General features: G+C 37.3%; 1 protein-coding gene across 1 annotated transcript; it reads right to left on the reverse strand.

Moving 5' to 3' along the window:
* Positions 1–808: 808 nt before the first annotated feature.
* On the reverse strand, positions 809–15410 carry TGDS (TDP-glucose 4,6-dehydratase). The gene is made up of 12 exons (XM_017821073.1): positions 15285–15410; positions 13823–13889; positions 13337–13405; positions 10563–10653; positions 9432–9574; positions 7870–7968; positions 7004–7063; positions 5333–5376; positions 4886–5051; positions 4269–4327; positions 2299–2396; positions 809–1925 (listed from the first exon to the last, which is right to left on the reverse strand). The coding sequence occupies exons 1-12, from the start codon at positions 15359–15361 to the stop codon at positions 1825–1827; spliced, it is 1074 nt and encodes a 357-aa protein (XP_017676562.1). The 5' UTR covers positions 15362–15410; the 3' UTR covers positions 809–1824.
* Between the last annotated feature and the right edge of the window lie 254 nt (positions 15411–15664).

Below are 15664 nucleotides of genomic sequence, written 5' to 3' on the forward strand. Positions count from 1 at the left end.
TGGTACTGGCTTTTGTAGAACACAAAACATGAACATGGATATTGTAAGGAAGGATGCACGTTGTACGGAAGCCATATCTGAAGAAAAATACAAAAATTAAGAAAATATTTGAATGTCACCAGCAATGTGTTTGACAACGAAATTTAAGTGATTCATCCATGGAAGTGCATCTGGTAAACCAAGTATGCTAACAGAGCAACACATACTAACTCCTGTAACCTCTGTCCTTCCCAAATGGAGGCTTTGACTTCCAAACCAAGTATATCAGAAATCCAAAAAATACAATTGCCACACAATTCAAGTGTAGCGTTATTATCCCAGTTTGTCACAGAAATGTCACCTTCAATAACACACTCCTAAACTTTAGAACACATACTTGGCACTGTGGTACACCTAGAAACAGCCTTTTTTCTAGAATGACTCTTGCCAAACAGAAGTGGCATTTTATCAAAAGCACCGTGCACCACACAAGAGGTGTGATGACGTTGGGAGCACTTGTGTTTTAAGAGTTACCTCCCAATTTCTGAGACAATTTTGAAGTCACTACAACTGCTGAGAACACCACAGCATCCCAGTCTTATGCTTCTTGCAGCTCTACCCAGGGGCCACAGAAGGATCTGGGACTGTGCCAAGTACAGAAGCTCAAGTGATAAAACCAAGAAGAGTGGTCTCTTTTGTATCTGCCACACCACACCTCAAAGAAAAAAAAGTAATTTTTTTAATACCGAAAAAAGGTAATTTTTTCAGGATAGAGGAAGAGCTAAGAAATATTTTTTTTAAAAAACCCACCATCCACATTTTCAGTATGTTTTTCTTAATTAAGAGAAACCAGTTACACCATGACTTTTATTACTGAATCAACTTAGAAAAAGATTCACTGACATATTTCTAGAATTGAAGTTTTTTTCCAAATTTTACATTAAAATTCAAATATTGTTTTATCTTTAAAATGTTACAGAAAAAAAAAGTGTGAAACACTGCATTGAATAAGGTCTGCCAACCCACAATTCACAGAAAAAGAAGTATTTAAAAACATTTTCTCTATAAATAGCCTTCATATCACAGGACATAATATCACTGGAATGTTAACTGTGTTCCAGTATTTCAAGTTTGTTACATTTACATATAAAAAAAGGAAATTAACATGTAAAAGACAGTAATACAGTAAAAAGAGGACAAAGTTTAAGAAAATGCTTCTGGAAATCTCAGCAAGAACACCTGCTACTTCTTGACACCTTTCCCCCTTGCTCTCCTTAAAAAGGGGCATTTAAAGTTATACAGGAGGTAACAGGTTAATCAGCCATCTACAGAAGTTAATATTGCACCAAGAGAAATGGACAGAACAATACAGGTGCCATGTCTAGCTTTTATCAACTCATTTCAACTCGCAAAAAAAATATAACATTTCTCCTCTTGATTAAAAATAAAACTTAACTCTTTGAAGTGACAAAAATAATATATTACACTGTAAAAACAAACTAATACAGACAAATGATTTCACAACTAAAATGAAGCTAACTGAAAGTCCCAAAGCTATAATTGCAATTAATTATTCTTAGTTAATAAGGCAGATTTTACTTCAGTTACGTAACTTTATAGCATTATAAATATGCTTCACTCTGTGCAGGTCTTTAAAATCAATACCTAGTGAGAATAGAGTATTGCACCAAAAGCTGAAACCGTTCCAAAGTTGTGCCACACTGTAGCTCTGTACTCATCACATGTATCTTGAAAACATTCAGACTCCAGTGCAGCCACTTGATTGCAGGCTTTGAAGAAAAGATCGTATGAGGTAGAAAAAACTCCTTCAGGTTCTGCACCACCCTATGGACCACCGAGTTGTGCAAATGGCTCTGTCACAGGAAAAGGCTCCAAAGCTTTCTCCGAGTTTTTCCAGTTGTGAAAGTTTTCTTTGTACCATTCAACTAGTATGGAGAAAACGTTGATGAGTCAAGCTGACCAGAGATAACAGGGAAGTTCAAATATTCCACAGACATCATAAGACTAACAACATGCTAATAGTTCATTATGCAAAATTTTAACCTATAATACCATAAAAATCTAGTTTAAATTTTAGAAGTTCTTCATGCAAGACTTATTCTAGCACTAAAAAGGGATTAAACTTTTTTAAAATCATGTAAATTCACTACTAAAAAGCAGACAATTCTATGTAAAATTTAAGCGTTAAATTCTATCTCTTTAGCTTCTAATTAACTAACCTATATACCCATTTCCTCCCCCTTCCCCCCCTCCCTCCTCCTATCAATTCTACATCAGTGTAAAAGCCATCAGTCCTACTTGTTTTCTTTATTCCTTCTTTCCAAGGCACTTTAGGTCTCCATCCTAAGTTGTGCATCTTTTCTGAATTCATTGGATATCTCAGGTCATTTGTAGGCCTGATGAAGTATAAAATGCATACAGAAAACAATTTGATCAGACTTCATTAATTAGAGATGCAGTACTTCACATTGTCTTCAAAGGAATATTAGGTATGCTTCAATTTTAAAAATTCCCATCAACATGAACAGATTGCATTGCCTTCAAAAAATACGTGGCAGCTGAGTGAAGCTACAACAATACAATTCAGTTTGTACAGTCAGTTACTTGGAATTGACTAGAATAAATATGAATTAATATTTTACTGGCACAAAATTAATGTAAAACTCGAATCACTGCCAATGCAATTGTGCAAGTCACTGCACTTGCAACACAAAGCCAGTGTTTTCTAATATTAGCATTTACATTTTTCATCCTGAAAACTCGCAAATTTACACATACTTCAGATTTAAAACACACAGGCTTCCAAAGCATTGTCATTACAGTGCCTCAGGGTAGCTACATAAACGTGGTACTACTGAATATGTAGAATCCCAAGCTGCAAGATTCAACACAGAAAGAGGTATCTTACACAGATTTTCACTTCCACAGTCTGGCAGATAGGTAGCCTTGTCTAGCATTCCTGCATTACTGGCACTGGCATATTGAATAGTCAAGGTACATGTGCAAACACAAACCAAGTACTTCTCACTGTTATTATAACACACTAATCTCAAGCAGAAGCAGAACTAATTTTTCCATAGCAAGTAACCCCCATGACCTTTAAGTCGCTCATTACAGAATTAAATCATTAGTTAGGTAGCTTTTATAAGACCTCAACCTTCTTTGAAGCATGTATTCCTATGTGGTTAGTTTTCCCAAGCCCATTTATGTTTAAACATGAGGAAACAGTGCCTAATACACATGAAGAAACATCCCAGGCTGAATTACACTGAGACCTACTGAACAGTCATATCATGTGAGCCAAAGGCAATTTGTTCAAAGGTCTGTGATACTCAGACAGGATTCTGAAGAACGCTTCCTTTTCAAAACAAAAAAAGTACATTTAAAGACACTTCAGTTGCTATGATAACAATCCACATGTGAACAGAAAGTGAGAATTCTAAAGGCCATAATACTTAACTGCTATCAGTAGACACGTCATTTCTAATCACTCTGGAGAGAGTGATATCTAAAGTAAGCAGAGACTCATTGTTGCTGAAAAGAAATGGAGATAAAAGAACAGAGCGAAACCAAGCCTGAAATTAAGGACAGAAACACACAGCAAAAGCACATCTATAAAAGTTATCCATTTTTACCAACACCCTAACTTTGGCACTTTAGAGATTTGCATCCACTTTTGAGATAGCAGCTTCAGCTTAAGATAGAAATCTAAAAGTAACTACACTCCATAGGCACATATTTCTGCCTGCAGAGTGGGTCTTACTATAAAATACATATAAGTCTGAATTAGTCACATTAACGTCAAAATACCAAAGCTAAGCGAGAGACAATTCATCTCAGTCAGTGATGTTGAATACAAAGTACTGAATAACCTATGTAAACTATCTTGATGAAAAAATTTAGCTGCTGTGCAAAACCTGTCCTCTCTTCCCAGAGTGGGCTTCAGTAGTGAGAAGTATGAAGAAAGTTTGAAGACAGACAGATTAGCATTACACATTCCCCTTCAAGACATACACTCTGACCTAAAGATCCAAATAATAAATGGAAATCCTGTTTTTCTATACAATGCTCTGTATAGATCATAGATGTCAAATACACTAGTGAAAAAAAAAATTAAGACAGCAAAACAGCTTAGTCCCTCAGAAGTGTTCCCTCCTTCAGAACAGAAACACTTCCACAAAAAACTATTTGGCAAGAGTATCAGAAACCTTCAGGACAAAGCTATCTTGCATGTCCAAGATATCCTGCAAATGCTCCACACTCCTTACCTGTCTTTGACATAATCCATCCAGTGCTCCATTTCAGATTCTGAACTGGTCTTCTTTATCTGTCAAGAAGAGAAACAATTATCAACCCCATACATCTTGCACTACTGTCTAACCATACACTTAAAAAAAACACACTTAACAAGATATGTTTGTTAAGAAAAAAAAAAAACAAACCACAAACAGAAATGGTCTTTTGTAAACTGAGTTTTCAAACAACTGAAATTACCAAAATTGTCTAGAACAATTTCAATATTTCTCCTTCATCTGAGCACTGCCAAAACATCCATAATCAAATTGTTAGATTTTAATAGTGCTACATTTTCAGACCAAAACTAAAGCAGCTAGCATGAAAAAAACCCTACTAAATGGTATTTAATCACTATGCCAGTTATGTCCCAGTCAGGATAACTGATGCAGCAGTCCAACACAGCATAGCCTGTACTGCAAACTTACACAGTACAGCTGCCACAGAAGAGGTAGCACATCATTCTGCTACAATTACCTTCCAAGACCCATCACAAATCTCAGCTCTTTTAGAGCTACAAGAGGTTTGTAGAAGAATTGTAAATATGTGCAAAGAAAAATGGTAAAAAAAAGCATCAGAACTGTTTACTCACTAAATGGATTAGCTCCTTAGCAAGCTGGGCAATGGACATCTCAAAGTTAGTTCCAATGTTATAAATTTCACCTGGCTTCCCCTCCTTCAGGACAGTAAGGAATGCTTCTACCACATCAGTTGCATAAAGGAAATTCCTTCTTTGAAGTCCAGAACCATGAATACAGCTAGGACAAGGAAAAGACAAAAAATTTTTGTTAAACCTTAAACAGACAGGTTCAATTTACTGGACTGTATTTTAATCAGTTTTACTGTTAGATGTTACCTGAAGGTACTTTCAGTAGCTGACATGTAAACTATCCTTTACTTTAAGGAAATCCTATTATTAAAATAACTAATTCATAACTTAGTTATGAAATTATCATTTTACAAACTGTAGCACATATTTATAATCATAATTACAGTTTTATAGCACAAATACCACAAACAAAAAACGCAAGTTACCTACCATTTTCTGTTCTGTTGCAACAAAGATATAAACTTTGGAATAACCTAAGGAATCAAACAAAAAAAAATTACTCAGCTATTTTAGAAGTTGTTAATCTGAATAAGGACTTCACCAGTCAAGTATCATTAAGTATTTTATTAAAATCCTTTAAATACTTAAGTTTTATTAAGTCTAATGAAAGAATGTATCAAGCCTAGAAACTGCAAGGCTTTTGGTCCTTAAGAGTAGATGCCTCTATTTTAGTGTAAACCTTATCTTTCTGGCAGTTACAAAATGTAACATTTTTACAAAAATAAAAAAAATTTCCATTACTTTTTGCACACAACAGTAACTAGAAATAATTACTGCCAACAGTTCAGAACAAGGTTTAAATATCCAGCAAATTATAGTAAATCTATAATCAAAAAGTAAGAGTTGTTGAAATAGTTAAAACTGGAAGAGAGCCAACAGAGAATTTCAAGGAAAATAAACACAGATCAAGCAACAGCCACTAGCTTGCTGCACAAAGATTTACAGCATTATGTTCAGCTACAAGTTTACATCCATTCATAATGTCCCAGAAACTTCAGAACAGTTGGCCTCATTACTAAAGTTCTTAAACTTAAGCCATAAGCAAACTACTCAAATTATTTTAATTTTGTTAACTTACTACTTTAAACATAGGAACAGACATACTAAGTAAAACTAAAAATTCATCTAGCCTAGTGCTGTGTTCTTAGCAGTAACTGAAATTGGGTATGTGAGGAAGAATATATAGAAGTCAAAACCAAGCAAATAGTGATACATCCCCTGAATATACTTCCAGCAATCATGCAACTTGTAGCCAGGCATTTCCCAAGTCACAGATCATTGAAAAATGTATTCTAAAAAACATTGCTTATCCACCTGCAATAATGTAGGGGAAAATAAATTTATCTGGGCGGGAGGGAGGGAACCACCACCACAAAACGTAAAGAGCCATTCAAATTAAAAAATATACCTCAGTAGAACTGCAAAATATAGTTATATTTCACACAAGTTCCAAACTTCAAGGAGTACATATGATTATCACTTTCATTCCATCAATATATTTCCATGAACTAGATTTCCATAGCAGATTTTGGTATAGACTTAAAAAGGCAGCTCCCTCTCACAAATAACCATTTTAAATAGTTACCCTGCAAGGTCTGTATAAATACATGCAAAGACCAGTCACTTTACACTACTTCTCCCCTCATATCTGTATGCTATAAGCTTCATCTTATCTGTTTTCTGTACAGGTTAGAACATCACTTTCTATACCAGACATATTGTGCTCTCACAATTTATTTTTTGAAATGTTTACCTTAGTTATTACAAACTCCCAATTACAGAACATGACATATGAATTTATGTAATTTGTAGGGGAACCCTGCCAAGATATCCTTTCAAAAACAGAAAAATAACGAAACAAAGTCACTGTCATAAAATTCACATAAATAATGAAAAGTCTCTAATTGAAGTTTTATTGATGATCAAAAAAGATGTGCTTGTGGTAAGACATGTTAGTCTGAGTTCAAAATATACAATCACACATTAGTTGCAATAGCGCTTTTTTCAAAAGTGACCCCATTTATATGAGAAAAAAGTAACATCTCTGCAACCCTCAATTACGGTACACTGAAGCTCAGAGTAAAGCATAGTTTAACTTACTTTTTCTGGATACTGATGTGGTCCATAAACATTACTGCTCCGTGTGATAACAGCTGGAAACTTGAGAGCATTAAACATACATGTGATTACATAAGAAAATATATACCAGTAAAAATCTGTAAGCTTCTTGCTATTCAATAAACCACAAACTGACACAAGCACAGTGCTTATTCAAAAATCTTGTAAGCCTTTACAAACATTAATGAATTAAACTACCTGTGTTTCTCCCAAACAGGCAAGGGCCTCCAGCCTTCTCAGCCTGTTAGAAGTACCACAGGTGACAAATGTTTGAAATCTCTGTCTTGCTCTGGAACCACCAGAGGACATTACATACATGTACTTATTCCAAGATGTCATTAACATCCTATTCATGTCCACTTTATATCAAAAATATCATGTCAAGAACAAAAGCCTAAAGCATTGAAAATTTTAAATATTTTTGCTTAAGCAAATCTGACTAATAGGACTTTTTCTTCTTTCTTTTTTTGTTTTGACTATAAGCCTGGTCTTAATACAATTTGAATTTTGCATGTTCTGCTTCTGTATAATACTTTCTTATTTCCTTCAAACTTAGCAGTGGTTTTTAAATTCCTAATGTTCTCTTTCATCATTTTATCAAAGCGCATTTTTAGACATTACAGTGCAGATTCAAAAATTTAACACATCTGACCTGTCCACACTGTCTAGCAGTGTATCTCCACTACTTATTGGTGGACATTCTCCAATGCATCCAAACTAGAGGACTAACAATAAGGAAAGAGGAGGCACTGTGTGGACTAGTAGTGAGGTTTTTTTTATACTCTTCTATACATAATACAGACACTTAACTATAGGCTTCAGAGTTTTTAAAGCTTCCATCAACTTACTTGGTACCTTTCCCAATAAGACTGAACAAAACACTCTGCAGCTGCTTTAGAGGAGGCATAGGGATTTGTTGGACGTTTTGGTGAAGATTCATCAAATTCCTAAAACAAAAAAAAAAAAAATGCATTACTCCATTTCTTTTGGCCAGATAAGCCTTAAAGTTACAAAAGAAAAATCCCTAAATATCCAAGCACATCTGTCTGACGAAGTCCACAACAAAAGACAGTCTATTTATCAAACACAGGAGGCAGCCAGGTCACCAGCAGCAGTATTTTTGTACTTCTAGCAGAGTACCTCAAGGTAGCAGGTCCTTAGATTTTTATCTTGTAAGATAGTAAATCCCTTGCTACAGGGAGGCTCAATCCTTTTCAAGTTCATATTGCCTCAGAGCGCCATCGCACCACCACTAGCAAATTGACCGAAATTAAAGGGGTCTTTTCTTAAGCTTCTCTATAAATTTTATTTCTGTAAGAAATGTAGAATTGCAACACAAAAGCCTCCAAAGCAAAGCTTCAATAATTCTTCCAAAAACAGGTAGTTTCCAGGTTATCTTGCCACTTCAGTCTACTTCTCCCCTGGAAGAAAAAAACCAGACCAACCCAAGGAGGGATACTACACAAAGTGTGATTTGTAACAATCACCTTAACACGATTAAAAGACTTACTGTTCTTGTCTGACCATTGCCTCTGAAATTAATTGGACTTCCTCCCTTCAAAAAAACTCTACAAGAATTTCTAGTGTGATTCACAAAGATTAAAGTGCTCTTTTCAAATGCCTAGAGGCAGAAAAGGTTCACTTGAAGGTATCAGCCAAACCACTGGTCTACACACAAGAAAACATTCTCCTCAGGTATCATTAAAGTCTACTGACGGAAGTTGTGTTGAAGGAACTGATAAAAGACATTGCGACAATAAGAAAGTGCACAGGATTTTCTAAAGTACATTAATATTTTCATGGACTATAGCACAAGGCTCCTTGACTGTTATTTCTGCCCTTAAAAAGATGAACATGCATATTTTGCCTTTTTACTGAGCTAAATCACATTTCCTGAATTAAGGTCAGGCATAAATTGTCAGAAATCAAAGATTTTCATAGAACAACAATAAACACCTGAATATTTATTACAGTAATACAGGAATTGTTTCCTGTTTGAATTGTCACTACCTACAGTTCTGTTAGCATTTTAGCTAGAGAATAAAAGCAGTTCCCCACCTGTCAAACTGTGCCCATTACTGAAATCTCACTAATGCTCCAAGACAAAAACTACATAATACACTCTCTGATACTATTTCTGAGCAGTATTCAGGTCACTAATGACCCCAACCTCACTGCTTTAGGTAATACATATTCAATATAAAACACCATATTTAAAAAAAAAAAAAATCAGGACAATTTTGACACTCAGCTTTCTAGAAACAACCAGTGTTTATTTACATGTCCCAGTACTGTCAGAAACAGCTTGAAAGTCACACATTTACAAAAGCCAAGGAAAGTTAGGCTCGGTTTGTTTTCACTATTAAAAGCAAGTAAAGCTAGGAAAACCCTCAGGTACTTTCAAACTTACCCCATCAGTGCTACCTCCATATACTTCATCTGTACTAACATAGACAAACTTCTCCACATTGGCTTCATGTGCAGCAGCAACTAGCACATTAGTGCCATAAACATTCACGTAGGTGAATTCCAGGGCATGCCAAAATGAAAGATCTACATAAAAAAAATTCAAACAATTCTGATTAAATTTAGGCAACACAGGGCTATTGGTTCCTACTGAATAATACTAGAGGTTGAAATATAGACTTGTGAGATAGCAAGGTCATTATTAAATAAAGGGACTTTCTACACTTACTTGAAGACAAAAATCCTTGCTTTCAACAAGAGGTTGGAATCCGGAGCAACAGCTTATTGGAAATGGACTTTTTAACCTAAAATAGCATTATCTAACTTTATTTAAGCATAACTACTTCCCTTCTCACTCGGAAAGGTTAAGCCCAGTAAGAAAAGTGTCAAAGACCGTTGTAAGATGCAATAACACATATCTATTACTGTAATTAACCAGCACCTGCTCTAATTCTAACTGTCCAACTGACCTAATGACTTTGTGAATATCTGACAATTTCAAGAAGTATTTTCCTGGGGAATTCTTTGAGGATTTCTTCTCACAATGAAAGGAGCATGGCAGGGATTGTTCTTAATAACAGTGATAATGAAGAGCAGCAATCTGAAATAGGCACTTTTAAGTACAATTCATTCTCTCTAGAACTGAGGCAGCATTCTGACGGGACTTAATCCTTCAGCTTCTACACCGTGTTTTCTCATGTGAGGTTGGAGCCAATCGAGTAAAAACTTAAGACTCTGCACAAACTCTCTCTCCATTGCCTTTATGACTCCATCAGTACACTGTCAGTTACATGTGAGTCTAGATAGAATTTAAAAACGTAATGCAAGTAAAAAGGGGGAGGAGGGCATTACCATTTATGTGCAATCAAAGCAGACAACAGTCAAATGAAGCACTTTTGAAATCAAGGCTATGACCTCCTTTAAGTTAAAAAGGCTACCAGACAGTGAAGCACATCATTTGCAGATACAAACTGGATCCTTAGTTTATATGGAGTGAAAAGACAAAAAATATCAGTATACATTTCAAGCAGGTATAGCCATGGAAAACAATATGAAAACATGCAGTGATGCTCACCTACATGTGTTTGGGCTGCAAAATGAAGGACTATATCTATTTTCTCAGTTTCAAAGAGGTGTTTTATAAAATCAGGTACACAAATATCCCCCTAAAAAAAATTAGAAAATCATTTTTGATAGAAAATAGTCTCATACCAATTGTCATATAACAAATCATGACAAAGTGAGCACAGGATATAAACACCACTACCAACTGAGTTTTGGGCAATTTATCAATTCCATGTCTAAAATAAGACCAGATAATAAATTTCACCCATTTTGCGAAACATCCTCAACAAAACTCATTTCAGGAAACTTATTACTATTAACATAAAAAACAGCAGCGTTCCCCAAAATACACACAACAGCAACATATTGTGGAACTTCAATGCTGAGTTTGAAAGAGCAAGTAAGAGTTACTGGAGTCTGGCTAAGCAGACAGTGACATCCAGTGGTGAAGCTGATTTCCACTTCTGTCAAAACAGATGGCTGCACGTCTTGTGAGGATTTTGCTTTTTGTTGTTTGTTACAGTAATTTATTTTTTTAATTGATATATTTACCAAAAAAGAGACAGGCATCGACACAAAAAAACATTCTTTAATTTGACATCAGAACTAGCACCTTCTAAAGGTAAATGCAAGCTGAGAAAAACCTTTTGATATTTACCTGTTGGCTCAACTTAAACAAGACAGTACCTGAGAAGAGGTGTCTCGTGGAAGACTTTTGTATTTTCAAAAACAAGCTAGGTAACTAAAAATAGTTCAAATGTATCTATGTTCAAGAAGTTCTCAAGTAACAATTCTGAATAACAGCCTCAAAAAAGTATTCTATGTCAGAAATGGGAGGAAGGTGAACTGATTTCCCTACTTCTCATCCCTGAATAAAAGTGAAACACTCCAGTAAATACATTTCAAGCTCATACCTTATTTTGAACTAAATGGTTACAATTACTGATTTTTTTTTAAACTGAAATTCAAGCTTAGTACATCTGTGATGAGCAACAACAGAAACTGTGATAAAAACTTATCTTTTACAAAGGCCCTGATGCAAATTTGCTAAACTTTTACTTCTCTACTTTCCAAAACAGGTTTCCTTTTCAAGTACCACTACAGTGTCTATCCTTCTTGCTGTCTCCTAAGGTCAGCAACAGTGTTACATTTCTAATCAAAAGGGTTACACATCAGAGATTATTTTTTCCAGGGCACTTTTTCCTGTCTGTGTAAACAGCATGGTTGCATATCAGCTGCATGTTAAGCTGTGACAAACCGTCTCTAAAAAACAAACAAACAAAACCAAAAACAAACAACAAAAAAAAACCAAACCAAAAAAAAAAAACAAAACTCCCACAAAACAAAACAAAAAAAAACATACAAGCACCAAAACACAAAAAAAAAAAAAAAACAAACCAAACAAACACTGAAAAGCTGGAATTATTTATACTGGTCTAAGTGTTGTGACAAGATATTCCTACTCTAGTTCAAAAGCAGTATAACCAGATCATTTCTTGTTACTGTTGCCCTGCTTCACACAGGGACCTGATTGTTCAGTGGCTGTCTTCTAGAATTCCATGCTCTCCTCGGCATTTAAATGTTAATATCTATTCAGCTAACAAGGCTTTTATATGGCACTCATATATTTCATATCATAGAGTAGAAACAGTCAAAGACCTTCGGAAAAATAATCAAAAAGCCAGTCTGGCTAAAACTGCATATATGTGCACATCTGCATACAGACAGTTCCTTCCCTGTCACACAATTTTTATCCCAATAGCCCAGAGATAATCCCTTATCTGAAACAAAGGGCTTAGGTTCACAAAAACATAAACAGTCTTGGGGGTCACCAAACAGGTGAGGGCAAACTCAATTCCCAACTTCACCTGAACCTAAGAAAAAATATAAACTCACATCTACTACCTCTGACAATGTTGCTATTTCAGAAAACTAAACTATATGCACTTCTCAGATGTCCTGCAGCCTTGGGCAGCCCCCAAGACAGAGAGACCAGCATCAGCACTGACTTTGGTAGAGAGGAAGAACCTCAGCATACAAGCCCAACAGTCAGAATACTGATCTGAACAATAAATCAGAATCAATCTCCTATTTGAAGACAAACTGTGGAAGCAGTAAACAAATTTAATTGGCAAAACTTCTAAAAGAAAAGGTATACCTTGAATGTTACCATGAAACCCCGCTCCAGAATGACTGTGAACTGTATGAGCATCAACAGCAGCACAAGCAAGAACGTAGCCTGATGTCCAGTACGAACACAACAGTGTGTTGCACACCATGGAATATGACAAGCAGTGGATTTTAAAGGTTCAAAGTCTAAGAGAGCATCACAGAAGCACAGAAGAGCTGCGTCGAAGTCCATCTTGACCACACGCATATTAAAAGTGAAACAACCATCCCTAAAACCACTCATCTCAAAATTACACTTTTACCAATTCTACACCTTTGTGATACAATCAAATATATCAACTCTTCAAAGACTACTTCATGTAAAAGACAGAATATACCGCATATGGTCAGAGGCTTCTGAGGGTGAAATACAAAGGCTATTAATATGGCAACAGATGAAGTAAATGCTGTTATGTCCATTTGACTGTCACATACACTGGCATATTACCTATGCTGACTCATTTCTGACAGTGAAGGAGTAGAAGTAATTTCAACTTTATCATAAATGAAAGCAGTGGTTTCCACTTTGGGGACCTCTGGAGACCACATTACCTGGGATACAAAGGGATAAAAATCAGTAAAAAGTCAAGTTTCTAGAAGAGAAGGCTTTATCACCTGGATAAACTTGTAGTTTTCCTTCCCAGAGACAGTTTCAAGATTCTTCAAGCTTGCACAGTAGTCGAGCTAAAGAGAAATAACCACACAACATCAATAAGTGGGCTTCAGGAAGCAAATAAGCTAACCTAATCAGTAGAAAGTCTGAGAATAAAGTAAAAACTTATTTCAAAAGAAAACCTATTTCATAAGCAGATGTGATTAAGCTTTAAAAACACAACTTCAAAAGATACCTTAAATGCAAAAATTCTTAAACGCAAGTTTAAAGCTTGAAAAGCTTCCCTCTTTCTTTGTTTTTAAATCAAATAATTATTTGTGGTGGGAACACAAACAGCAGTTGACTTTTTTTGTTTGCATAGGAAGAAATGGAATATCAAACAAAAATTAGTAACTAACAATAGACCATATAAATTTTAATATGTTATAGACTGCATCAAAAATCATTTAAAACAGTTTTCCATATCAAGAAAGAAAACAAGCTATTACCTTATCTAAATTTATAATCAGATAATTTGGATAGTTTTTCACCAGAGAGACCACTACATGTGAAGCACTGCAGAGTAGAAGAAAAACATATTTTACAATTATACACTTAGCTTTAAGGTAACAAAGAGATGGCAAATTACAAATAAGTTCAGCAATATCAAAAGTCCTCGGGGGAAGAAGGGGCTATACTCAAGAGAGGTAAAAGAGAAATTCAAAGATATATGTCAACATTATTCTAACATATACTCTATACATTATTCTAATATACTGTATACATAACTGCATACAGTTAAGAAATTAAAAATCAGAATAAAATTTCATGCTATAATGAAAGAAATCAGCATTCCTCACAGTCACATAAAAAAAACCCCAACAAACTGTTAAGTGCTATATTCAATTGCCATTCTAAAATACTTTTACACTCTTTATACATTAGGCATCAGGGAGAACCAAACAGTCAACTCTCCTAACCCATAATACTGACTCCCATCACTCAGCTCTCCAACACTGCTGTCAAGAAGTGACAACCAGACAATCGGGTGGCATTTCCTCCTTGGCACAGTCTTGTGTACAAGAAGCTCACCCTAAGGGCTCAGGTTTAGCAGGTGTTACTCATACACAGAAATCTAATCCTCTCATAGCTTCTGACTCAGAGCTCACTGATGGGCTCAAGCTTAAGAGAGACCAGACCTTTCTCTGACTCCAGTAGAGCCAACAACACCGGGGGGCTGACATGGGAAATAGCAGCTGGCTCAAAGCACTTCGACCCCCAACCCACAAAAGCTTTCAGGTTGGAAAAGACCTCTGAGATCATCGAGTCCAACCTATGACCGATCACCACCTTGTCAACTACACTATGGCACTGAGTGCCACATCCAGTCACTTCTTGAACACCTCCAAGGACAGTGGCTCCATCACCTCCCTGAGCAGCCCATTCCAATGCCCAATCACTTTCTGTGAAGAAATTCCTGCTGATGTCCAACCTGAACCTCCCCGGCGTAGCTTGAGGCTAAGTCCTCTCATCCTGTCTCTAGCTGCCTAAGAGGCCGATCCCCTCCTGGTTACAGCCTCCTTTCAGGTAGTTGTAGAGAGCGATAAGGTCTCCCCTGAGCCTCCTCTTCTCCAGACTAAACATCCCCAGCGCCCTCAGCTGTTCCTCACAGAACTTGTGCTCCAGACCCTTCGCCAGTTTCGTTGCCCTTCCCTGTACAACCATAATCCCGGCAGAGACCGAGCACCGCCTCCCACTGTCAGCGCCGGGGGGTCCTTCATCTTCTCGCTGTCCGGGGGCGAAAGGCGGGCGGGGCAGCACCCCAGCTCGCTCCCCAGCACTTACCACGTCCAAACGCACAGCGGGCCACCAGCAGCCCCTGAGCCGGCGGCGGCGCGAGACCGGCCCGGGACAGGAACAAGGCGTCTCACCCGCGCCACCCGGCAGGAGCCCGGGCGGGGCACTACTCACATGAAGCCGGCGCCGCCTGTCACCAGGACCCGCTTCTCGAACGCCGGCGGCGCCGCGGCACCCGCCCGCCCCGACATCGTCCGCCGTCCGCGCTTTACGGCACCGTTCCCCTCTCCCCCGCCACGGCCGCGCGTGCGCGGAACGGGCCAACGGGTTTCATGGGCAGAGTCGCAGCACCTGCGAGAGGCTTATTGAAAAATCGCCCTCCTCGCTCCCCCCGCGGCCCCAAGACCGTAGCTCTTGCCGCCCCTCAGGGCACTGGCGCGAGCACGGCTTGCGCAGAGCACCAAAGCTCCACCTCCAGCGAATCGATGGACGTCACCTCTTTTACGACACCGGCTCTCTCAACTTACAGCCGCGCCCGGCAACGGGACACGTTG

This window comes from Lepidothrix coronata, unplaced genomic scaffold (assembly GCF_001604755.1).
Source record: "Lepidothrix coronata isolate B3197 unplaced genomic scaffold, Lepidothrix_coronata-1.0 Scaffold88, whole genome shotgun sequence".
NCBI classification, from domain to species: domain Eukaryota; kingdom Metazoa; phylum Chordata; class Aves; order Passeriformes; family Pipridae; genus Lepidothrix; species Lepidothrix coronata.